At 41.3% G+C, this 26,424-nt stretch overlaps 1 protein-coding gene across 3 annotated transcripts in view; it reads right to left on the bottom strand.

Annotated features, from left to right (window-relative positions):
- Eya3 (EYA transcriptional coactivator and phosphatase 3) overlaps window positions 1-26,424 on the bottom strand; it is an 87,704-nt gene that overhangs the window by 36,963 nt on the left and 24,317 nt on the right. The window contains exons 3-7 of one of the 3 annotated variants that reach the window (XM_036177828.1): window positions 25,444-25,487; window positions 19,849-19,928; window positions 16,762-16,828; window positions 13,661-13,797; window positions 4,317-4,454 (exon numbers count right to left, since the gene is read on the bottom strand). In XM_036177828.1, coding sequence (XP_036033721.1) covers window positions 4,317-4,454; window positions 13,661-13,797; window positions 16,762-16,828; window positions 19,849-19,928; window positions 25,444-25,487 — 466 coding nt within the window. Of the gene's footprint in view, window positions 1-4,316; window positions 4,455-13,660; window positions 13,798-16,761; window positions 16,829-19,848; window positions 19,929-23,973; window positions 24,063-25,443; window positions 25,488-26,424 lie in introns of those variants that run through there. The other 2 variants (XM_036177830.1, XM_036177829.1) reach the window with 2 other exon arrangements.

Below are 26,424 nucleotides of genomic sequence, written 5' to 3'. Positions count from 1 at the left end.
GCAAGACCCTTTCTCAAAGACAGACAGACAGACACAAAAAGGAAAAGTAACTTTACAGTGGAGATACCTGACAAACATTCCTTCAGCCAGATGATCAAGGATAATATTAATAGTATTAAATTATATGGACAGAATGTACATCTGACATGTGATGTCATTTTACCTCTGTGACCCTTTGAAAAACCTGTAACTCCAGTCTAATTGTGAATAAAACATCAAATAAATTCTAATAGAGGACCATCCCCAAAGCCACCTAGGCCATCAAAAAACCAGAAAAGCCTGAGAGAGCATGAAGTCTACAGGAACTTATGGAGACATGACCATTAAATGTCAGGTCAATGTACATTTGAGGAAGTTACCTCCTTAACTGATAATAATTTCTAATATTGGTTCATTAATCATATCAAATGTAGTATACTCATATGAAACAGTAATTGTAGGGGAAATTGAAGGATGTACATATTAGCTATGATCATGTCATTTTATAAAGTTCATTTTTGTAAATAGTTAAGCAATAACTATTCAAAGAACTAAAGTCACTTGGTTCCCAGAGCTAAGTAATTTATGTTTCTCTGTGTAGCTTTTTGCCTTTCCTAGAACTCTCTCTGCAGACAAGGCTGGCCTCGAACTCAGAGAGATCTGTGCACCCCTGCCTCCTGAGTGCTGGGATTAAAGGCATGCGCCATCACCACCTGGTATCTAAATTCTTGCCTTCCCCACCCCAACCCCTAGTACTGCTAGCCTCCACCCCTTTCTCTCAGAACCCACCCCTGGCTTCCCCTGTGTTTTGTGTTTTGGTTAATTTAGATTCAATCTACATGCTTCAGAATTTATAATCTTTTTTTTTTTTTTGGCCGGGGCTGAGGACCAAATCCAGGGCCTTGCACTTGCTAGGCAAGTGCTCTACCACTGAGCTAAATCCCCAACCCCCAGAATTTATAATCTTAAGTGTAACATTGAAATGGTTATATTCATAAAATTGCATGATGGTTTGTTTTTTGTTTTTTGGGTTTTTTTTGGAGCTGAGGATCGAACCCAAAGCCTACTGCGCTAAATCCCCAACCCCCATAATGATTTAAAAAAAAAACTTCTTTATTGACTCTTCGGGAGTTTCACATTATACACCCCAATTCTGTTCACCTCCCAGTCCCCCATACCCCGCCTCATTCACAGCATGCCCCCCACCACATAAGAAAAGAAATCAAAGTAAACAAGCAAGCAAGCAAGCGAACAAGAGCCAAAGCAAACCAAACCAAACCACGACAAAATCAACAACAGGAAAACCTCCTTTGCCACCAGGATGAATGAAGAGGTGTTAGAGAAGCAGGAAAGGAGGAGAAGCAGAGAGGTTAATCCGCATCTTGAAAATTCTGTCCAGCCCCTCCTCCCTTCTTTTCTACCTGTAACCACCCAGCTGTAAGCTGACTCTTGACGCTGCTCTTCTCCCAGAGGTGCCCTGTGTGGTTGCAGAGTCAGCCATCCCATCCATACTTCCTTCTAACCTTGCAGCACACAATGTGAGGACTGTGCACTCTGCTCCACTGTTCTGTAAATCTAAACGTATACTAAAAAAACAAAGCCTGTTGAGGATGGAGAGATGGCTCAGCAGTTAAGAGCACATATCACACACACACACACACACACACACACACACACACACACACACCGCCCCCTAGGATTCCCCCCCCAGGGGACCTTCCTTAGGTTCCCAGCACCTATGCTAGGAAGCTCCTAACTGCCTGTAACTCCAGTTCCAGGGAATCTAATGCCCTCTCCTGGCCTCCAAGGACATCTGCACACACCCAGACACAGCTACACAAGTTCTAGAAAGGGGCCAAAAAGATGGCTCAGCAGTTAAGAGCGCTTGCTGTTCTTACAGAGGACCTGGGTTCTATTCCCAACACCCACATCATGACTCACAAACATCTGTTAACACCAGTTTTAGGGGACCCAACATCCTCTTCTGACCTCTGCTAGCACTAGGCATGCATGTGATGCACAGACATGTAGGCAAAACACTCAATATGTAAACAAATAAGTCTTTTTTTAAAAAGTCTGCTAATGACAGGAAAACTCCTGGTCAAAGACTACTGGGTATCACAATAAAATGAGGGTCCAAGACAACAGTGTGTGCTAAGGAAAGAGGAAGCGGGGAGAGGCTCTAACTATGAAATGCCACGACCATCAACCCACTAATAATGCCTACACATCGTCTCAGCCAATGCTTTCCTATAAACTTTTTCTTCAGATTAAACAGTAGAAATGAACAACTTGATGCCTTAAAATTTCACCCTTTGTCAGAGTGCTGGCTGACAGACAATAAATGGAGGATAAATAAAGAGTTACATATTTGTTAGTACAGTCCCTCAAATAGGGAGAGCTGATACTGACACCATGATTTCAACCCTGAGAGAAATATTCCACCCACCTCTAGAGTTAGAATTCCACCTCCATCCTGACTTGATTACTTACTTGGTGACTACGAACAGTTACTTAGATTCTCTGTGCCTCAGGCTTCCCATCTGAAAAATGGGGTTATAGTACTTACAGGGTTGTGTGAAGATAGCATGAGAAACACCTAGCCATGGCTGAGAACACAGAAGTGTTCCCCGAAGGAAACCAGTCAGCAGAGTCACAGGAAAAACACATCTAGCACATGACAGATTAGGACAGTGGTGAAAGAAACCCAACGGATGCTTTCATGACCCATCACAGGCATGACTTCCAGCTTACTTTCCAGGGAAGAGAAGAAGCGAGTGTTACATTCAAGACACAACTACAGAAGAGTGGAGATTTTACACCCTAGCAGGAGGAGAACCCTCACTCCTCTTTCTTCATGACCTATGTGTATCCCTAAGAGGACTTAGTTACCTCGCTGCTGATCTCAAAAGCCTATTAATTTAGGAAAGCACTAAAGATAAAGTCAAAGTTAGAGGTGGTGGTGTGTGCTACTCCCAGACAGCCTCAAAAAGCTGGGTGGGGAGGCTCTTTTATTAGGCCCACAGGTCAAGGTGAGCCTGGGTACTGTCTTTAAGCTTTGTTCCTCCTGGTTGGCTCTTGTTAGAAAGAAAGAAAACAGGGAGGTGGGGGCAAAAAAAAAAGGATGAACTATAAGAGAGGAGACTCTGAAGCCTGGAGGTAAGGGTAGCTTAGACCTAGGTCTTAAGAACAAAGTTGGGGGCAGAAGTGATAGCACAGTGGTTAAGAGCACTCACTGCTTCCCAGGACCCGAGCTCTGTTCCTAGCACCCATGTAGGAGAGCTCACAACAGGCTCTAACTCTAGCTCCAAGTTACCTTCTGGTCTCTGTAAATACCATATGGGTACCTTCATGCACATGCACATATACACACAAATAAAATTAAAACCTAAAATAAAACCCAAAACAAAGAATAAAGTGGCCTCGAGCTGTTGCTACAGAATCAAACAATTCCCAAATCAATGAACAAAACACAGTTAAAATTCGTTTCCATCAGCAAGGCTTTGGTGTGTGCACTCATCCCTCTATTGTTTATTTTAGAAACAATGAAAAGTAAAACACTGTAAAACAAGGAAACACAAACCGAGGCATGGAGACGGAGGAGAAGGCAGGTGCATGGACACTGCTTCCCACTCTGGGCCAATGGGTTTGGCAGAGTAGGCCATTAAGCATCACACTGCCCTTTTGCCTACCCATCTTGATTATGAAATTCTAAACTTTTCAAAGAACTCAGGAGAGTAAAGTTGCTTAAAATGTAGGTTTCACCCTGAATGAAAATGAAAATCAACTTTTTTCTTCAGTGCTAGAATGGGACTCAGGGCCTCACACATGCTAGGCAAGCACTCCACCACGAACCTGCACCCTCAGCCTCATAATCACCTTTTTGAGCAAAAGAAATACTCTCACCAAGGAGTAGCAAGTGGGGTAGGGGTGGGGTGTCACAAAAGCACCAGCAGAAAAGCAGTCCGCATTGCACATTCCACAGACAATTCACATAGAAGCCAGCCAAATCCTGACTGGAGGAGTTGCCAACTTACATGTGAAGATGCCACTGAGACCAGACCAGAACAAAATCCAGAGAAGCTTTCTGGACATCAGCATGCAAAAGAGAAGGCTTCACTCTATTAAGCAGCTCACATTCAAAGCCTAAGCTACTCACAAACCACACTTTTGGCTTGGATTTGCCTGACATAAAAAGCATGCACAAATGCATGCCATTCCTTTTTCTTTAGATGACAGGGCTCCTGTATCATCCAGTTTGTTTGGATATACGGGCAGATTAAAAATAAAGAACCATAAAAATTAAATAACACACACACACAACCATGCCTATTTACCTTGAATGGGGTAAGAATAATGTGCTGGGCTTGGCTGGCTTGTGGTTAACCCTGTAGTGCAGGTAAGAACACTGTGTTGACTTGGAGATGGAGTCTGAATTAAACCACTTTCAGGTTTCATACCTGGCCACAGTGCACCTGAATCAGATAAAGTGGACCAATTACAAACAACACGCAGGGCCAAGGGGCACACAGCTATGCTTTCAACACCAGCTGCTATGTCTAAAGTTGAAATCTTAAAACAAATTTGCTTGTAGGAAGAAACTACTGATTCTCCCACTTATACCACAAGCAAATATATTCTCAAAGAATTCAACGATGGGGTCACAGTAACAAAAACTTTGCTAAAACCCCAATAGAAGTATCTCAACATTTGGAGCAATTGACAAGGATTCAGAAGAGTTAACAACATCAAACTGGAGTACCTGTCCTACAGAAAGACTGATGTCAATGTATTCTGAGAAATCCAAATTGTCAAGGTGGGAGATAGTCTATGTCAGTTAAAATTCACTTACCCATGAAATAAGCAAGTTTTTTGTTTTGTTTTGTTTTTTTGGTTTTTCGAGACAGAGTTTCTCTGTGTATTTTGGTGCTTATCCTGGATCTCGCTGTGTAGACAAGGCTGGTCTCAAACTCACAGAGATCCTCCTGCCTCTGCCTCCCAAGTGCTGAGATTAAAGGCATGCAACCACCACTGCCTGGCAGCAAGTTTTTTAAATACATCTTTTTCTTAAACTGATTTATAAACTTTATTTCCTAGATTAGGAAAGACATGTCTGGTTTTTTGTTTTTGTTTTTTTTGAGCTGAGGATCAAACCCAGGGCCTACCAAGAGCTCTACCGCTGAGCTAAATCCCCAACCTTGACATGTCTGCTTTTAAAAAAGATTAACACTATTATATAGGCCCCAGTGGTGGTTCAGTTGGTAAAGTGCTTAACATATGTAAAGTCCTGGTTTCAATTCCATCACACAAAGTGGGCATGGTGGTGCATGTCTATAACCCCAGCACGCAGGAAGAGAAGGCAGGAAGATTAGAAGCTCAATGTCATTCCTGGCTACATAGCAACTTTAAGGCTATCCTCAGCTCCATGAGACACTGTCACAAAAAACAAACAAAAAACCTGAAAAATATAACTTAGCTGAGTGGTGGTACACGCCTATAAACTTAGTGCTCAGCAGGTTGATACAGGTAGATTGTGAGATCAAGGCCAGCATACTTTATGGTAACACATGGTCTCAAAAAGCTAAAATTAAAAACATCTTAAAATATGTAACTTAGAAAAAAAAGTTATATATATTTCTATCATCCAAACTTAACTACACTAATGGACTGCAGAAGAATTACCCACATCTCTCATGGTGTCCTATCTCTCTGCTTTTCTCTTTGAAACAGGGTCTCTTCCTGAACCTAGAGCTAGGCTGACAGCCAGCAAGCACTAGTGATCCTCCTGCCTCTGTCCCCACCCCTAGTGCTTGGGTTACAGGCACACACATTGCTGCTACACTTGGCTTTTTACATGGATGCTTGGGATCTGAGTTCAGATCCCCATGCTTGAGAAGCAAGCGCTCTTTCCCACTGAACATCTCCCTGGACCACTATTTTATTTTTAAATTTTACATGTAAAAGGTAAGACTCAGTGCTGTGATTCTTGGTGGTTTGGCATTATGTACTTTTGTTAAGCAAAGTATCATTCATATGTTACAATAACTTCCATATTTATTGTAAGCAATGTGGTTATAGTTCCCAAGTAGGTTTAGACCCTAAAGAATTAGAACATGTTTATTAACACACAGTATTAAAGCAGTTTCTCATCTACAGCAATGCATCAATAAGAATGTCTTGTTAACCTTATTACTTAGTATTTTACTTTCTGAGGCAAAGATTTGCCATGAGGACCAGTCCTCCTGAGTAAGGAGATTACAGGGGTGTGCTATCATGCCAGGCCAGAAACTCAAATAAACTTTACATTTTTTTTTTTTAAGGAAAGGAGGAATAAAGACAATATGAAAACTGCCTCTACTATCTCTGTGACTCCTGTCCTTTACACATGTAAATATGTTCCAGAATTCCTTATATTAAGAAGTATGACCAAACAGGTGACTTCTATAGGACTACTGCACAGAGCAAATGAGGAAACCACACACTGGCTGTTTGTTCTATGGTGTGTGCGCACACACGCATGCGCACGCATATGATGGTCAGAGGACAGCTTCACTTCTTCTACCATGTAGGGTCCAGGAATCAAACTCAGATCATCACCTTCTCAGCAGGCACCTTTACCTGCTCAGCTACCTCCCAGCATTCCTTCACTTATTCATTTATTTTTTTGAGCCAGGGTCTTACTGTTTTAGCCAGGCTGGTCGTGAACTTATGTCCTCCTGCCTCTGCCTCCCAAGGACTAGGACTACACTTGTGCACTATCACACTTCACTTAAAACCTCAAATATATCTGTGGGTGTGCATGTGAAGGCTTTTAAAATTAACTGCTTAGTTGCATACAAAGTAATGGGTCCATTACGGTATTTTCATGCACATGTCCTACTTCACGCTGATGCATCACCCTCCCAAGGTCCACTTCCTTGCCCGCAACCCACTGCCTGGCACCTCTCCACAGTTGCTTCCTTCTGCTTGCTTATCGAATATACTCCACCACCTTCTCTTTTCCCCTTCCCTTAAAATCTCTTTCTCCCCTTCAAGACTTTCTAGTTACAAGATCCCTCCCCGCAAGTATACAATTTAAACCTAGTTTCCACATACCAAGAAAACATTTGGTGTTTGTCTGAGTTTGTTTGGCTTGTTTTGCATAACAATGATTTCCAACTTCTGGCATTTTTCTGTAAATGTCATGATTTCATTTTTCTGGGTTATCAGTTTGCTTTTGTTGTTTTAGACCTTGAATTTCTAATCTTCCTGCCTCTATTTCAGTGTGCCACCACTGGTTGCAGTCCTGTTGATGGACATTAAGGCTGACCCCATTTCCTGAATACTGTGAATAGTGAGGTAGTAAATATGGATATTCAAGTATCCCTGTGGTAGCTGACTTAAGTGTCCATCAGACACAAACCCAATGTGTTACAGCTTGGCCATATGTGACTTCTATTTTTACTTTTTTGAAAAAGTTCCACAATGGCTATACAAATTTACCAATAGCCATAGATATTTTAAGCCTATAAATTATGGGGGCTGGAGAGCTAGCTCAAAGGTAAAGAAAACGCATTACTCTTGCAGAGGACCTGAGCTTAGTTCTGAGTGTCCAGATTGGGCAGCTCACAGCTGTAATTCTAGTTCCAGGGCATCTAATACATCTGGCCTCTACAGACAGTATACTTAGGGGTACACATATACTTCCACCTCCTCTACATATAACTGAAAAGCAAAAGATAAATATTACATTGGGGCAGGAGAGATGGCCTAGCAGTTAAGAGCACTTGCTGTTCTTGCAGAGGACCTGGGTTCAGTTCTCAGCACCTACATGGCCGCTCACAACCATCTGTGACTCCACTGGGGATTTGATACCATCTCCTGACATCCCACAGGCACCACGGATGCATGTGGCACATATACATATATGCAGGCAAAATAATTATAAAAATAAAATAAATCAACTAAATAAACATTTTAAAAAAGATAAATCAACTAAATAAACATTTTTTAAAAGACCATAAATTATAATAGCTACTGAGTTTCCATTCTATGGACATACTGCAATTTAACATGTTTTTCCAATGCACATGTATATGTTTCTAAGTTTTGTTTGTTTGTTTTTTCTTCTGAGACAGGGTTTCTCTGTGTAGCTCTGGCTGTCCTGGAACTCACTTTGCAGACCAGGCTGGCCTTGAACTCAGAGACCCGCCTTCCTCTGCCTCCCGAGTGCTGGAATTAAAGGTGTATAGCACCACCACCACCTCCTGGCCTGTTTCTAAGTTCTTACTACTATAAATAATGCTGCAATGATTATCTCCGTTAACAAAATTTTGTATCTCTAATTAGTTCCACTTGATAAATTTCTAGAACTGAATATGATTCAGGAAATGGAGTAAACTCTTAATACACCTCACATCGAAGATCTTTCAAAATAACCACATCAGTACCAGCTCCGACCACACTGTGTGAGCCTCTGAAAGTAAAGGAGCATCCTTTCCTCACTACTCAGTTCACCAGACACAAGGCTTCCAACCCCCTTTCCATCCCATCACCCAACTTTCTACAGCTCTGGAAAGATTATGAGTAAAGACTACTCCTAGCATGTTTTCTAAATTCCTTCTAGATTTTTTCCATGTTTTTAAAAGAGGACATTTTGATTTTAAGCTGAACTCCGAGACCATCTTTTTGATACAGGACCAAAATTTAAGAGAATTTATCAGACTGAGGCTTAAATCTAATCCTCAGTATTTACTAATTTATGACTTGAGTTGCTCAAAGGGGCAATGTTACTACTTATCACTGAGATCTGCTTTAAGGATTTAATGAGACAATAATATAAACTGTGAAGTCCTAATCTAACATATTGCTTGATACAGTGAACATTGTTTTCCCCAAAGACAGGGTTTTTCTGTGAGGTCCTGAAGGTCCTAGAACTCATTCTATAGACCAGGCTGGCTTGAGTGTGGGGATGAAAGGTGTGGGTCACCACTGCCCAGCTACAGTAAACATTTTAAAAATAACTATAATAAAAGTTTATTTATTTATTTATGGTTTTTGTGTGAATGTGGGTTTTGTTTGTTTTTGTTTTTTTGAGTCAATGGTTTCATGTAGCCCCAGCTGACCAAACTCAAGGCAATCTTCCTGCCTCCGTTTCCTGAGTACTATAATTATAGAAGTGGGCCACTATAGCTGGCTATAATTATAATGGCATTTTCAAAAGTCTACTTATTCCAGAAAAATATTAATAGACTAGTTAACTGAAGACAGTGCTAGGGTAACAAATTTACTAAAATTCTCACTTCAAAAGACACCCCCCCCCAAAAAAAGACATATTTCCTGCTATGTGGTGGTGGCTCTTTAATCTCCCAGCACTCGGGAGGCAGAAGCAGGTGGATCTCTGTGAGTTCGAGGCCAGCCTGGGCTACCAAGTGAGTTCCAGGACAGCCGGTACTAGATAGCAAAACTGTCTCAAAAATAAAAATAATTTTTTAAAAAAGGAAGTATTTTTATATCTAAATAAATATAATAACCAAAGACAGCCATATATTAAATTCCAAGAAAATAGTATTTATTTAAATTAGTGTTGCACTCATGTGTATACACCCTCACATACACATTTGTGGGTACCACAGTGCAATTTTGTGGAACTGGTTCTCTCCTTTCACCTATGTACAAGTTCTAGGGATCAAATTTAGGCTGTCAGACTTGTACTTTAAGAGCTTCTATCTGCTGAGTTATCCTGATGGTCCCAAGAAAATGATATTTAAAGACATGGTGACTAGGCCGGGCATGGTGGCACAGGCCTATTATCCCAGCATCTGGGAGGTGGAGGCAGGAGGATTAGGAGTTAGAGGCCAGATTTAAATACACACAGAATTCAAAGCCAGCCTGACCCAAATGAGGCTGTTTCACAAAGACAAATGGAAGGCCTGTGAGACAGCACAGCAGGTGGAGGATCTTACTTGCAGGCCTGACAACATGTGTGTGATTCCCCCAGATCCCACCAGGTGGCTGCAGAGAACTGATTCTCCCTTGTGCATGCACTCAGTCACATGCACACAAAAGTAACAAAACTGAAACAGAAAAAGATACTGTGACTTTAAGAAGTATTATAAATGGGGTCAGAAATACGGCTCAGTGGTTAGGAGTGTTGTGCCAGTCAATCATGAGGATCTGAGTTTGCATCCCAGCACCTATATTTAAGCATGGCTTCAGTATGGGCCTGGTCTCAGGTGGGCAAGGATAGGAAGATCACAGGGGATTGCTGACTTCCAGCCTACCCAAAAAAGCAGGATCCAGGTTCAGGAGAGACTAGACCACAAAGGGATGACACAGAGTGACAGAGAAGGATACTCAATGACCTCCTCTGGCCTAAGTGGACTTACAGGTGCATGCACCTGCACACACATGCACACAAATATATTGCAAACATCTTGCATACTTACCTGGAAAAATGGAAGAACACACATCTATCATATACATTGCCCCTAACCTAATCTTTTTTTTTTTTTTTTTTTTAAAGATTTACTTATTTATTATGTATACAGAAGAGGGCACCAGATCTCATCACAGATGGTTGTGAGCCACCATGTGGTTGTTGGGAATTGAACTCAGGACCTCTGGAAGAGCAGGCAGTGCTCTTAACCTCTGAGCCATCTCTCCAGCCCCGAACTTAATCTTTTATCAGCAAGTCTCACATATCACCTAAAGTCAAATCAAGTGGACACAATCCATTATTTTTACTCCCATTGACTCACAGGATAACCTATGAAGTTTCTCTTGCCTCCAACTACAATAAGTAGACTGAAGACATTCATCCTTACCAATTATTCTTCGTAATCTAGAACTTTCTTAGAGTCTAAACTCTTTCAGGATTTCCTTTCCTAGTAGGAGAGGTGCAACGTGGGCGCCTTGTGAGGTGTTTCCTCATTTCATTTCCTCCTTATTTCCTCATTTCCTCCTTATTTCCTCATTTCCTCATTATTTCCTCATTTCCTCATTTCTTCATTTCCTCATTTCCTTATCTTTCTATTCACTGGATTTTTGAGACAGGGTTTCTCTGTGTAGCCCTCACTAACCTGGAACTCATTCTGTACACTAGGCTGGCCTCGAACTCATAGATCTGCCTGCCTCTGCCTCCCAAGTGCTAGGATTAAAGGCGTGTGTCATGAGGACGACGAGCTGGCTGTGAGATGTTTTATTAACTGAGTTTGGGGTAAAAGAAACTATTATTCAACAACAGATGGGATCAACTATTCAGTGTGTTAGAGCCTGGGCTTGCTAATCATATTTTAATGATAACGAGGGGGCAGAAATATGAAAATAATTACTGTACAACTGATGGCCTATTAAGAGCCATCTGAGGGAAATTTAGCTTAATATATGCAATAACAAATGACCACAGGGCTGGAGAGATGGCTCGGCAGTTAAGAGCACTGGCTGCTCTTCCAGAGGACCTACGGTGGGCTCACAACCACCTGTAACTATAGTCCCTGGAATCCATCACCCTCTTCTGGTGTGAAGCTGTACATGCAGACCAAACACCCATGGACATAAATACATAAATAAATGGGTCTTTTAAATTTTTTTTTTTTAAAAGGAAAGAAATAACCCCCACCCATCTGGGTGTGGTAGTGTATGCCAGGATCCCCAGTACTTGGAAATCTGCAACAAGAGGATGAATGAATTTACAGCAACATAGAGAAACCCTGTTATGAATTATTACCACCTAGGAGCCATAAACGGTGGTGCATACCTATAATTCCAGCACTTGGGAAGCTGAGGCAGGAGAATTTAGAATTAGAGGTTAGCCTGGCTATAAACCGATCTCAGAAAAGAGAGAGAGAAAAGAAAACAGTCTGCAGAATGAGGTAGAGTGCTTATGTAGTGTTCAAAAGGCTATGTGACAGATCCACAGCAAAGCAGAACAAGAAAGCACACAAACACCCTCAATGCTTTTCGGCATTTACCAAGGAGCCAGAGGATGCTAAGAAGCCTAAAAGTTAGACAGCTGTCAGTAACACAAGACACCAGTCAAGTGAGACAGCAGAATTAGGAGTGGACAAACCACACACAGGCACACTAAAGTCCCCAGCATCTGTGGGATAACTTCTCTACAAGACTTAAAATAAAACACCTTAGCTTGTTTAAATGAAGTCTGAAAGGCATAACTTTTTTTACTAATTTTTTTAGATTTATTTATGTGTATGAGTCTTTTGCCTGCATGTATATCTCCAGTGTGTCTGGTACCCAAGGAGGTTGGAAGAGGACAGCTGAGTCCTCTAAAACTGGAGTTATAGAAAGTTTTGAATAGTCAGTACTGGCAATTGAACCTGGGTCTTCTGCAAGAGCAATAAGCCCCCTAAAACCTAACTTTTAACATTTTAAGTTAGATTAATATTAAAATAATTTTAGCTGGGCAGCGGTGGCACACACCTTTAATCCCAGCACTTGGGAGGCAGAGGCAGGTGGATCTCTGTGAGTTCAAGGCCAGCCTGGGCTACAGAGTGAGTTCCAAGAAAGGCACAAAGCTACAGAGAGAAACCCTGTCTCGGGAAAACAAAACAGAAAAACAAAAAAAAATTAAACTAGGATAGAGCAGAGAAGCAATAAGGCATACTGTACATAACTGTCCATTTATACATGTGCAGAAAATTTGCCACAGATACTAAATGGTCAACCCCAAACTAACTCCCAGTAAATCATTTTGATTTACAGTTCATATTCAAGATACATAAAACTAATGAAAACAACTCCCTATGCAAATGGCTTTGGATGTCTTCCATTCTAAAAGCACTTTTGGTTCATGAGAACAACATTTGATCGATTTGGGGATGGAGTGGTACGGGAGGAGAGAGAAATGAGCCAAAACAAACAAACAAACAAAAACCCCAGAAAACAGCAATGATAAACAATACAAAACAAAAACCTACCGTGAGACATATTCTACCAATATTCAGACTACATGGTTTTAGCAGAAGTCGGTCACCTCAAAATATATTGAGGTTTCCCATAGCATGGCACTATATTCTTTTGTTTGTTTTTTTGTTTTGTTTTGTTTTTTTCCAAGACAAGGTTTCTCTGTAGCTTTGGAGGCTATCCTGGAACTCACTCTGTAGCCCAGGCTGCCCTGGAACTCACAGAGATCCACCTGCCTCTGCCTCCTGAATGCTGGGATTACAGGTGTGTGCCACCACCGCCCGGCTATATTCTAATAAAGTAAGTCAGGTTGACAGTGACCCCCGAGTCTTCTGGCTGGGGTGTGAGGGCACACACCTGTAATCCCAGGATTCAGGAAGCTGAGGCAGGAGGACCAAAACCTCCAAGCTAGCATTTACCATACAGCAAGTTCAAGGCCAGCCTAAACGAATGTAGCAAGATTCAATAAACTAAAGTTTGGGGAGCATAGCTTAGTGTCAGAGGCATGGCAGGGAGGAGGGCCTAAGCATAAACCTCAGCATTTGGTGGGGGGGACCCAAGTTTCAGAGTAAAGACCTTGGAAACAGTCAAGTTTTGGTGAGTAACCACATAATTATGGAGAGCTGTAAATAAAACTTCTACCACACACTTAATGAGTAAACACCCTGTAAAGGAGGTTTCCTCCTCTCTCCTGGCCAGCCTTGCTTGCTTTCTGAAGAGGGACACAAGTTTCTGACTGGTGGAAATGTTCTTAAGAACTGCTCATAAAAGGACAGCTTACCAAAAGGAGGTAGTCCGTAAGTCTGGGTTGCCTGAGGATAGACCGCGTAGGGCTGAGACTGCTGCAGGGTCTGGTACTGGCTCTGCCCAGGGTAAGCGGTTTCCGAAACAGGAACTGAGAGGATATGTGCATAAGGTCTAAGAAAATGAAGAAAATGAAAACTTCCATGTGTGGTTCATTTTAATTAATTGAAATGGACGAAACAGTTAATATCACTAAGACAAAGAATCCAGAAATGAGGAGATTAACTTTCCATGGCAAAATAACTCTTATTATGATCAGAAAACACAAGTTTGTCCGTTACTCTTTCCAAGGACTGGTTTTGAGAAAGTAAATAGTTTCAAACATCTTCCCAAGTTCTTGCTATTACCCTACAAAGAACTATGTTACATGCAAGGCCCTAAACGAGATGCTTATTTAATCCCCTAAAAGAGGACCACTTATTTATACCCTATGTTGGGTAATGACCAAACTTTGGGCTAGGGACATAGTCAGTTGTTAGAGCACTTGCCTAGTTGGTAGAGCACTTGATTGTTAGCACCACATGCACTGGGTTTTATGGGGCAAGCCTGTAAATCACATCCCAGGACTTGTGGGATGGAGGCAGAAGGATCAGGAGTTCAATGTCATCCTTTACTACAGAGTGAATTCATTCACTCTTGACTCTGTAATGAGTTTGAGGCCAGACTGGGACTCTTAAGATCCTTTCTCAGAAAACAAAACAAAAGCAACACTTTAGAACATTCAAGAATGGGCAGAACAGAATTAGCAGTCAGCTTCTTTTCATCCAAGCACTGAGCCATGTTCTAAGACATGGAAGGCGAGGCTAAGGAGCAAGGAAAAGCAACCACACCAAAAACCAGGGAGCGGCTGGGCGTGGTGGTACACGCCTTTACCAGCACTTGGGAGGCAGAGGCAGGCGAACTCTGTGAGTTCGAGGCCAGCCTGGGCTACAGAGCGAGTTCCAGGACAGCCAGGACTCTGTTACACAGAGAAACCCCATCTCAAACAAGCAAGCAAGCAAGCAAACAAACAAACACCCCAGGGATGAGGTATGCTCCAGTACTCTTTTTCCTCATCTGTGAAACAGGAGCCAGCTTGGCTGACAGACCCCAGAAGTCACTTCAAGCTACAGCACACTGCCACTAGTTGGTGCCAGTCACGCCAGGGACAGCCAGAGAACCAAAGTCACCGGGGAAACCCCTGCAACTTCACCCTGGCTTCTGACTTGGTAGTTTATCCATTCTACTATATCCTATATATAAATTCTTTTTATTTTATTTGGCTATTATGATGTAAGAAGAAGTGCTACTATATACCCTAAAAGTCTTAATAAATGTGACGTGGGAGGATTATGTCCTAACAGGGGAAAAGCCCCCCCCCCCCCAAATAAACACCTATGTGAGAAGCAGATAATAAAGAAGGAAGTAGCATGTGAGCCGGGCAGGTAAGCTGTACACAACCGAGAGACGGTATTCCAAGACAGAGCAAAGCCCTGGCAAAGAAAGGAGAGCAAGGGTTTTCTACCTGAGAGGAAGCCTTCTACTATCCCAAGGGAGGTACATCAGAAAGGAAAGGAGCATGCAAAAGTAGAAAGACGGAAGCACGGCCTGAGTGCCAGGCTAGAGTCGGACAAATCTCAACAACAGGAAGGCCCTGGCTCACTGAACGAAGGTCAGCAAGAGCAGAGCTGTTCTTTAATAAAGATTAATGTCACACTGCTTTCTGAAATGGACCAGAAGGGCACAACACCGGGACAGAGGCCAGTTAAACAGGGATGTAATGCAGTGCTCCAGTACATGGTGAGGAGGCGGAAATGAAGGGAGGGGGCACACCCGAATAAAGAATCCCAAAGTAGCACTATGTACACATTAGGGATGAATTTGTGTACACAATAGACTCGTGTTTCAACAGTCTCAGAGACTTGCATTAGCCAGATCTAAGCCTGGAAAATAGTTTAGACAACAATTACTACTCAAGTCACATGAGAATATTTTGAAATAATACTGTCTCAAAACTGTCAATTTCTAGACACTGTAAAGACCATAGTCTCTCTTCCCAATAAGTCTTTACAGATATTACTAGGACAGTCAGAATATTTCAAAAATGAAAGGAGAAGACACATTATCTCACTTGTTAGTCTTTCAAACTAATTAACAGTACAACTTGGATACCAGAGAGCTTACAGAGTTGACATGTGTTTCACATTTAGTATCTAATCTAGGTGTGCTCACTCTGTGGCCTGCAGGCTGAATTCATCCCAGGATAGCTATGACCGAGACCTAGTATATTTGTAGATGACACGTCAAAAGAGTGAAGACTCCTATAGCATGTAAAATCTCCCATAATGCTTCCAGAAGACAGTCAACACGCCACAGAAGAAAACTGTATGAGAATGGCTGGCCCAAGAAGACACACTATTAACACCAGAATGTGGGAAATGTTAGCTAGCTGGTTTCTTTAACTAAAGGTGTAAACGGGCACAACAAGAAAGAATGCCAGGTTCCTTTTCCTAACAGCCTCACAGAGCTCTCTCACCTTGCTACCAATTTCTTCATGACTCTTGCATTTGCTCATTAAATCAGCAAGAACACGCTGCTTTAATGGGTGCAGTTGTTTATGTATGTTTGGATAGGTCCATTCTTCATTAATACACAAGTGCAACTTGGTACAAACATTGTTCTGCACCCTGCCCACCTTAAAGATGATTAGCCTGGGTCTTAAGCACTGATCGTATGCTGTGAAGGCCTAAAATATACCTCTTTGTAACTTTAACCACCACACTTGTCTCATAGTTATCAATCTGGAGCCACCCTGAGCTGCTTTTACTGCTCAGCATGTTAATATAGAGAAAGGAAATGATCATATCACTAACATGCTTTTTGATCAGTATCCTACATTTTGAGTGCCTACTCAATTAGAGTGGGTTCCCATGTAATAGTAATCTATTCCAGCAACTATGTGATTTTTAAAAGGATGATAGATTTTATTAAGATGTGATAAAAACTGGAGTAAGGACAGAACAAGGAAGGTGAAAATAGTTAAATATTAAATTTTGCAATGAGTCTAGAGAAAAGTTTGGAAATAATTATTCAACTTACTTTGCAGAATACATTTGTGAGGTATAATCATTGGATGAGCGAGGGATGTAATCGGTGCATGTCATAACTGAAAGAAAGATATTATCAGGTAAAAAAAAAAAGTTAGAACATTAAAAAAATCCAATGGAAAAACACATCTTACTGTATAGTCCTTCAAAGTAAGTAACACACCATCTGGATGCCAAAAAGTTCCAAAGACTGTGTAGCAGGAAACACCTCATTTCTCTGTTTACAGACCTGTCTGAAGAGTTTAAGAGGCAGTAAAAGCAGCAAGATAGGACGGAGAGGGACAGATGGACACAGAAAAGATCTGAGAATAAACAACTAATTCCCACTTTCTCACCACTAAGCTATCTCTGAAGCTATCTCTGAAGGAAAATGCCCTCGGCTCTCAGCCATGCTCACTGACAAACTTCAAAAGCCAAACCCACATCTAGGAAATCAAATGATGCTGCTTCTTCGTCTTTAGACTCTGGGTGCTTACTCTCCTCTTAGTGAGAAGCCCTAGAACGACCTCATCTCATTTGAAAACCATTGCTATTGCTATGCAGACTCGAGAGCGGCACAGACGGGGGCAGTTTCTGTGTTATTACCTTCCGCTTTATAATAAAGGCTTATTAAAGTCTGGCCAAGCAGATGCTCTGAGAGCCATGGAGTGAAGGACTTTTCCCTCTGGTGCCCTCCTGCCCTCCCTGACTTTATCTGGAAAAGGCGGCCATGAAAGCTTGACTCTCATGCTCACAACTGGGATAAAGCTTGAGCCACACACTAGCACCCCTTCAGTTCATTACCCACAGAGCTACACCGTAAACGCTCCAACAGCCTCCTCCTCCACCGTTCAGACTTCCTTCAACAGCACCAAAGGGGCTGCTCTGTTGCAAGGATGGACTGAAGTTGAAGAGTAGTTTTATCTAGCAAGGTTCCCAGAAAGAATGACTCACACAGAAAGGTAGGTCAAGAGAGGAGGGGCCAATTCACACCCAAGAGTAAGACAAACTTACACATGTGGAGTTATTATAAAAGATTTTGTTCAATGCCACTGTTTGAGGCCTTTAAAAGATTATTAAAAACTTGAAGATCACTTTCATCTATATTCAGATAGACAGAAATGAAGGTGATACCAATTAGGTGTGAACATCTTATCCATCACAGAACATAAGGTAGGGTCATTCAAATTCTGCAAGATGGTTTCCTCTCCGTTGACAGGTACTCAAGCCCTATCTACCTCTCCTCCAATGACACTTGTTTGAAGTTGATTACAAAGCTGGGGTGTAATCTGTTATTATACAATAGGTGATTTAAAAGTCGTTTTTTGTCTTAGACTACAGTAACAACTGTAGTGAGGATGAGGCCGAGTGAAGGTGTTACTAACACACCATTCTAATCAGCTCCAAGGTATGGAATAAGGAAGACAGGGAGAGGAGGATGACTTCCAAGTTTGTCAGTTGAACAGATGGTGGGACAGTAACACAACTTCCTAAAATGGGTATGTTTGGGAGAGGAGAAAATCTGACTGGTTAAAAGAGACAAAAGCTTCTTACATATTACTTATGACTTTGTTTTCAGACCATAACTAGCAATTTCAAGTAGGCAGTTGGATACACAAATGAAATCAGAGAAATCAAACTGAAAATAAAAATGTGGGATTTGGCTGGGCATGGTGGCCCATGCTTTTAATCCCAAAACTCAAGAGGTAGAGGCAAGTGGATTTCTATGAGTTCAAGACCAGCCTGGTCTACCTAATGAGGTCCAGGCCATCCAGGACTACATAGAGAAACCCTGTTTCAATTTTTTATTTGGAATTTGTTAACAATATATGACATTTAAGTAAAGGATGGGAGGATCCCTGGGGAGGATGGTAGCCAGCACCCAAACCTGAGGCCTCCTGACATTAAATAAAGTCAGCTAGAAGAAGGGTCATCAGAGGAGAAAAGTGAGAGGGAACGTGCCGAGAGAGCTGAGGAGAGAGAAATGTCTACTAGAGCTGGCAAATATGACAGCAGTTGAGAACCTTGCCAAGCAGTTTCACGGGAAGAGGGACAACAGAAGCAAAGTCAACCAGCTGAAGAGTGAACAGGCGGAGGGAAGAAAGCGAAGGCCATTCCTTTCCGAGGTTCCGAGGTAGCGTGAAACACAGAAAATCCGCAAATCACAGAAGATGCCAAGAGCTTTTGCTGCCTTCTGAAGATGGCATATAGCAAAGCACACCTCTTTATGGCAAGAAGTGTTAAGAAGAAGAATGTGATGATGCAGGAGGGAGGCAAGAAGACCATCACACCGAGTCTTCCAAGAGGAAGGCCAGAGAGGGTTCAGAAAGCAAATAAAAGGATTTCGAGTTGACAAGAGCAAGGATACTCTTCTGTTCTCACGAGGAGGAAGCAAGACAGTGTCACAAACACAGGGAAGAGAACTGGAGACGGGGAGTGAGCTCACACAGCAACTCCTCACGGGGCTGTTACTGGAGAAGACAGCAGTTAAGCATGAGGAAAGGCGGGAGTGAATCTTGATGCTCTGAGGGAAGTGGTGGCGTAAACGAAAAGGAAGAGCTCAGCGGAGAAATGAAGGCTTTTCAACAGACCGAGTACTCACCTGAGGCCTGTGGTTATGACGGCAGTAATCACTCAGTTAAGTATGTAATTCCACCCAATCATGCTTAGTTATTTGTACACATTTATAGAGAAGAGGGAGAGTTGAGTTAAATAAGGGTTGGGGTTTAGGATGAACATTTGATTGATAGGTAGGATTACGTGGTTTTATTTCAAGTTTTTGTTTTAATCCTCTTTTAGTAACAGTCAGGGATTAGCCCATAAGCTTTTTAAATTTTAATAAAATGCTACTATTTTAGAAATTCAACCTCCAAACAAAAATGAAGTCACTGAGTATGACTCCTTGGATGAGCAGATTCCTTGAGACTTGTCCTCAGCTAGCATGTCAATGATGCTTATCAGAGAACAGGTATGAACATTGGGAGAAGAGCCTTCTCGGTATTCTGATAACTCGGACACTCAGTGAAAACCCATTATACAAGAATAACATCCCTTGGCTATAGTAATACCACATCCACCATGCATAAAACATAGTACTTACTTTCCTCTGACATGCTAAGATTTGACGCAAGGCTGGATGTCTCAGGCTTCTGATCACTGACATCCGGGTTGTTTACTTGACTAGGAGAACCAAAACAAACATATTAGCCCCTGAATGAGTTGCTACAATGCTAAAAGGTTAAGCTCAAACCCACCCCTTCTTAGGCTGTTCCAGTAAGAAGTAAATCTAGATGATCTCCTAATTCTTGGCTTTCAGCAACTCAGCTGAAAGAAGGAGGTCTAAGGCCAGCACTTTCCACTTTTGACTGTTCTTTGTCTTATCCCGAGACCCCTTGAAGTTTCATATCATTTGGAAGCCCCAGCTAAGTCATGAACAAGTCAAACATTTCCCTCTAAGATCATACATTATTAAAATAACCCTGAATACAGTACTGTCACTTCAAAAATAATTTTATATATATTGTGCATGGATGGATCATAGTGTAATGTGCTGGTATTTATACTATGCAAACCAAGCTAGTTAACCACCTCACATGCTTATTCTTTGTGGTAAAAACATCTGAAATCTATTCTTTTAGTAATTTTGAAAGACACGGTACTTTATTCCCACACCATTCTGTGTATCTGTTACTTTGGTTAAAAATATAACAAAGTAGGGGGTTGGGGATTTAGCTCAGTGGTAGAGAGCTTGCCTGGCAAGCACAAGGCCCTGGGTTCGATCCTCAGCTCCAAAAAAAAACAAAAAACAAAAACAAAAACAACAACAACAAAAAAAACCACACACACACACACACAAAGTAGGGAAATGTCTAATTAGAAAGTGGCTCATCATCAGCTACAAACCTTAATTTGAATAGGTTTTTAAAAATTAAATACTTTGTTCCCAAGGAGGAGTTCTAAACCTTAAAACCATTCTCTATCATTAAGAAAAATGAAGTTTGGTGTGGTGTTGAATACCTATAATTCTAGCACTAGGGAGATAGAAGGCAGAAAGATCAGAAGTTCAAGGCCATCTTTTAATACATGAGCCTGAGGCCAGCGGAGGCCACTGGAGTCCTAGAGGAGACAAAGTTAATACCCAGGACACTAGCTCACTCTGGCTGGCTGGCTGGCTGCTTACCTACCTATCTGTAGTATCAGTGACTTAACCCAGGTCCTCAGGTGTTAAGCAAGCACTATAGCTTTTTTTTTAATTGATCGTAAGAAAGTTAGGGAAATTCTAATAGGTAAGTCATATAAATAAGGAGGATTACGTCATTACACTAGAAACTACAATGCTACGAGCATGCCACTAAAATTCTGCACTAGCGATCACTGCAAGCTGAGTCTTTCCCTGTAAGTCCACTGTCCCATCACTTCCTCCCACAACCGCATGGTGGTTGGAGTACAGCTTCTAATTGCATGTGGTGACTCACTCCTCATTCCAGCACGTAGGATGCTGAGGCAGGCGGCTTTGTCATAAGTCTCAGGACAGCATGGGTTACACAATTAGTTTAAGGCAAGTCTGCACAAAAGAGTGAGACATTATCTATCACAAAAAACTAGCTAACTTTATTACCAACTGTAAGCTCTAGAGCTGGAGTGCCAAGTTCATAAACCACTTTTCCAATAATTAACTGTAGAGTTTGCACAAGTGACTCAATTCTCCAGGCTTCAGTTTATTTGTCAGTGAGTTTGATAAAACAGAACCTGCCTCATTGGGTTATAAAGACAATGAATGACAAGACATACAAAGTAGCTAAGTCCAGACACAACAAGCACACAGTAACCACAGCTGTTCCCTTTCTTGGTTCCAGCCCATGTACCCTTCCCACATTTGTACCGCGGTACTCTTTCTTCCCAGGGAGAGGTAGGGATTACTGTGCCAGAGGCTGTACATCTGAGCATAAAAATCCCTAATTAGAGGTAAAAGTAGTTTCTACATAGCAACATTTAAAGCTCTCATATGACCCCTGAAGCTAACCTCTAATATCAAAGTATAATAAAGAATTTTCTTCTGGTATATTTTGAATGTTAAATTGAATTTCCTCAGCTACATTCATTCATTCATTTAGAGGCAGGATCTCATTATGTATCCCTGACTGGCCTGAAATTTGATATAATGACCAGACTAGACTTAAACTGAGACATCAACCTGCCTCTGCCTCCTAAGTGCTGGGATTAGGGGCATGCACCATCATACCTACATTTAATGGCAAAAACAAACAAAAAACAGACCAACTTTTTTTTTTTTTTAATGTATATGAGAGTTTTGCTGGCATGCATGTATATGGACATGTGTGTGCCTGGTACTATGGAGCCAGAAGAGGGCTTCAGATCCCTTGGAACAGGAGTTATAAACAGTAGTAAGTCACCATAGGGGTGCTGGGGACAAATCCTGTTCTTCTACAAGAGTAGCAAGTGCTCTTAATGGCTTAGCCATCATAGCCTGGAAATTTAATTTTTAAAGCAAAATTTTCAAACAAAGTTCAATTTTATCTTTGCTCAAATGATTACACTTTTGGAACAGCAATGTACTACTCAAGTTATAACTATGGAAATTAAAGGGGGAGAGGAAAGAAATGGCATGAACTAGTTACATTGGTCCACACCAACATGCTAAATCATAGTGCCCTGAATTTTACATGAAAGTTGAGGACTTCTGAGTCCCACCTCATACCTACTTAAATAGAATTTACACAAGGAAGAACTTGAAACTGGGCCAGAGTTCCACATTTCCAACCCCAATGATAGTTTGTTTCTTTTCTGTGTACTTGGGTAACTCTGAGTTTCAAAGTTATAGTCACTGCTGAAGACTATTTTTAGATCCTGAATCTTAAAAGTGATATGTCCTTGGACACACTGGGCATACACTTCTAAAAAACCTTTGATTCTAGAATTTTAGTATAGCAAAATCCCCTACACATTCAACTGAACATGCACAGATTGGAAACACACTACCAAAATAGTGAATTAACTCTAGCACTTTGTTAAATGTTTAAAACTGTCCCCAGAGAAATTGTATATTGCCTGAAAATAATTGCTTTCAGAACATATAAATGTAAAATTTTGCTTAACAACAAAGTTGCTTAAAAAAATAAAAATGATTGCCAGGCAGTGGTGCATGCCTTTAATCCCAGCACTCTGGAGGCAGAGGCAGGCAGATCCCTGAGTTTGAGGCCAGCCTGGTGTTTAGAGAGAGTTCCAGGATAGCCAAGGCTACAATGAGAAACCTTGTCTCAAAAAATCAAATAAATAACTAAAATAAAAATGAAAAAGAGCCGGGCGGTGATGGCGCACGTCTGTAATCCCAGCACTGGGGAGGCAGAAGCAGGTGGATCTCTGTGAGTTCGAGGACAGCCTGGTCTACAGAGCTAGTCCAGGACAGGCTCCAAAGCTACAGAGAAACCTTGTCTTGAAAAACAAAAAACAAAAAACAAAAAAAAAGAGAGAGAGAGAGAGAGAGAGAAAGAAAAACTCAAACTTCATAAACTGAACGGCCTAAGTATCTTTTCATTCAACAGAACTCTTGTCAATTATCAATGGCTGATAGAAAAAAAAGAAAAAAATAGAAGTATTATTCATCTTTAAAAGGAAGGAAATTCTGATACATGCTTTAGAGAGACACACCTGAAGACATCATTACTAAATTACAAAAGACTATATATGTACGTATGTTATTTTTACTATATACATAGTTGTATAGTCCTTTACATGAAGTTTTTAGAACAGTCCCTCCCACAGACCAATCTCACAAACACAGAAAGTAGAATGGAAGATGCTAGGGACAAGGAGACAGGGGTAAAGGGAAGCTTTGTTTAATAGGTTTGAAGTCTCAACATGGGAAGACAATAGAAGTTACAGAGATGGATAGTGTCAGTGGTCCTACAAGTTCATGTACACACTGATAATGAATTACACTTTCAAAAGTGTTTTAAGGGCTGTGGAATGTAGCTCAGAGATAGAGCTCTTCCTGGGATCCACAAGGCCCTAGATTCAATCCCTAGTGTGGTGGATGGAGGGGAAGGTTTAAACTTGGGCATGGTGGCTTAAGTCTTTAAACCTCAGTACTCAGGAAGCTAAGGGTCACAAGTGAAAAGCCAGCATGGCCTACACAGTACGACTGTCAAAGGAAGAGGGGTAAATGGTAAATTTAGGGATACTTAGCCATAGATTTAAAGCTTACCAAAGGAAAAAGAAGAACTGCAGGAAAAGACAGAGTTGGCAGGTTCTGTAACACAGCAGCAGAACTGACTTCCCAGGAAGAGGAATCAGAAAGTATCCACAACCGATCTGCTGGAAGCAAGATGCTTCTTTTTAATGTCTCTAATTTGTCTTTGAATTAGGTAGCAAGTTCCCTAGCTGAGTGAGTAAAAATGTGGGAAGTAAAGAGAAAGGGAGAAGACAGGAGGCAAGGATGAAAGGAAGACAGACTTAAGATGATTTTAGACACCAGGAAATCAGATACACAGAGAAGGATGTCTATGTGCCTATTTGAGACGTAACCATGAATGGAAACTAAGATGAGCCAGTATAGTTTTGCACTATTACAGTGCTATGGTGATAGGGAATAAATGAATAATCTGGGTTTAAGCAAAGTTATGGTTTTATTGGCAAGCAGATCAGGGATATGCACAGAATAGGTGGACAGGTGGGTTCAAGCAAGGATGTCCTTTTGCTGGTAAGCATAACACAGGAAGAGTGGAGAAAGCTAACATGTTCAAGGGCAGACTAGATAGCAGTAGATCTGTTTTCTTCCCCCTGGCTTTTTTCTAGTCAGGATTTCTCCGTGTACCCCTGGCTGTCCTGGAATTTGCCAGACCAGGCTGGCCTTGAACTCAGAGATCCACCTGCTTCTGCCTCTCAAGTGCTGAGATCAAAGGCCACCACCACCACCACACAGTAGTAACTTGACTAGCATAAGAAAGAAACTGAAGTCCATTTTGAGAGAAAGGCCAGTGGGTAATAAAGAAAATACACTAGAAATTTAAAGTGGAAGCATGAGCTACATGGCTGGAGTGGCAGCTGCAGGGAAACAATCTGGAATGATCTATGTGGTAGTAAAAGTAGCATTCTTGAAAAACGTGCTGGAAATGATGCAGCTGGAAATGGCTCAGGTGGTCAGTGGCTAACCGACAGGAGGTACAACTCTGGGAAAATGACAATCATGACGGCACTGGAGACAGAACATGAGGTGCTAGACACCCCCTTTCTACAGGAGTGGACCAGCATCTGCAATATCACATGCTCAATTGATAATTCATGCCAAGTTCCTCCTATTTCCCCGATTTTGGTCTCTCCTTCCTTTGTACTGTACATTTGACTGAAGAATATATCATTTTTCATTTATAAGTCTCTCCACAAATGCCCAATATATATGAAATGAACTCAGTACATACTGTTTCATAAGTAGTGAAGACACAACAACAGCAGAGGGAAGTTACTTTGAAAAAGTCGGTTTGGCTTGTTGGGGGAGGGTCTGACCACGCTGCCCAAACTAGTCTCGTCAATCCTACTTTGAAGAGAAATTTTAATCCGAAACCTAATCATTTCAAAAAGGTGATAGTGAAACCTAAAAGGCAGTAGTCACCACAAAGCATGCCCCTATGCTAAAAATTAAAGCAGATCATTTGAAAGAACCCAATTTTATAAATACCTTAAAGTTTGTTCTCCTGGTTCCTGCATCTTGGCTTTCTTCACCTGCAAACATGAGTACACATCGAAATCAGTGCGGCGATCTCATTCTGAAGCCCTAGCTGCTCAAGCACAGTTGTCCCTCTGTATCACAGGGCTGGCTCCAGGAATACTCACTAATACCAAAATCTGCAGATGTTCAAGTCCTTTGTATTACCATGCACAGTTCTCATGTACTTTAGACGACCTCTAAATTACTTACAATATCTAATACAATATAATACTATGTGAATAGTTGTTACACTATATTATTTAGGAAATGAGACTGTTTATACAATATGTGCACTAAAAAATATTTTTGCCCATTATATTTACCCTTTGTTGGTTTAATTCACAGATATTGACACCTGGTAGAGAAAGTTTACTATATATTAACCAATATGTGTTTATTTTGTTTTGATTAGACCTAGAATACATGTTATTACATAAAAACTTTTACATGATAGTAGCTCCACAATAAGCCAACCAAGGGTTGAAGGACCCCAGGATGACTCTGACAAAGAATCTAACCCTATAATAAAAGGGGGGAAAAGAGGTACAGCCCAAAGAATAAGGAAAACTGGTTTAAACAGAAACTGAATTGAAAACAAGGAAAGTTCAACTACAGTTTACTGCCTGGCATCATTTTATAGTTGACAACATTTTCAGCTCTTACAAACCCACCTTTAAATAATATTCTATGATTTGAGGGCTAGAATGATGACTCAGTGGTTAAAAGAACTTGTTGCTCTTGCAGAGGACCATACATGCCATTATGTCAGTTCCAAGGGATCTGAGCCCCTCTTCTGACCTCCTCAGGCACCAAGGCATGTATGTGGTGAACATACATACATACATACAAACAAAACACATATAAAAATAGTATTCTATGATTTTAATCCAATTGAGAATCCCAGTGTGGTGGTGCATACCTTTAATCTTAGCACTGTGAGGGGACAGAGGC

The sequence above is a fragment of the Onychomys torridus genome, chromosome 2, assembly GCF_903995425.1.
Source record: "Onychomys torridus chromosome 2, mOncTor1.1, whole genome shotgun sequence".
Taxonomy (NCBI): domain Eukaryota; kingdom Metazoa; phylum Chordata; class Mammalia; order Rodentia; family Cricetidae; genus Onychomys; species Onychomys torridus.
The sequence above is the reverse complement of the archived record's forward strand: the minus strand, read 5'-3'. Positions and strand labels throughout refer to the sequence as shown.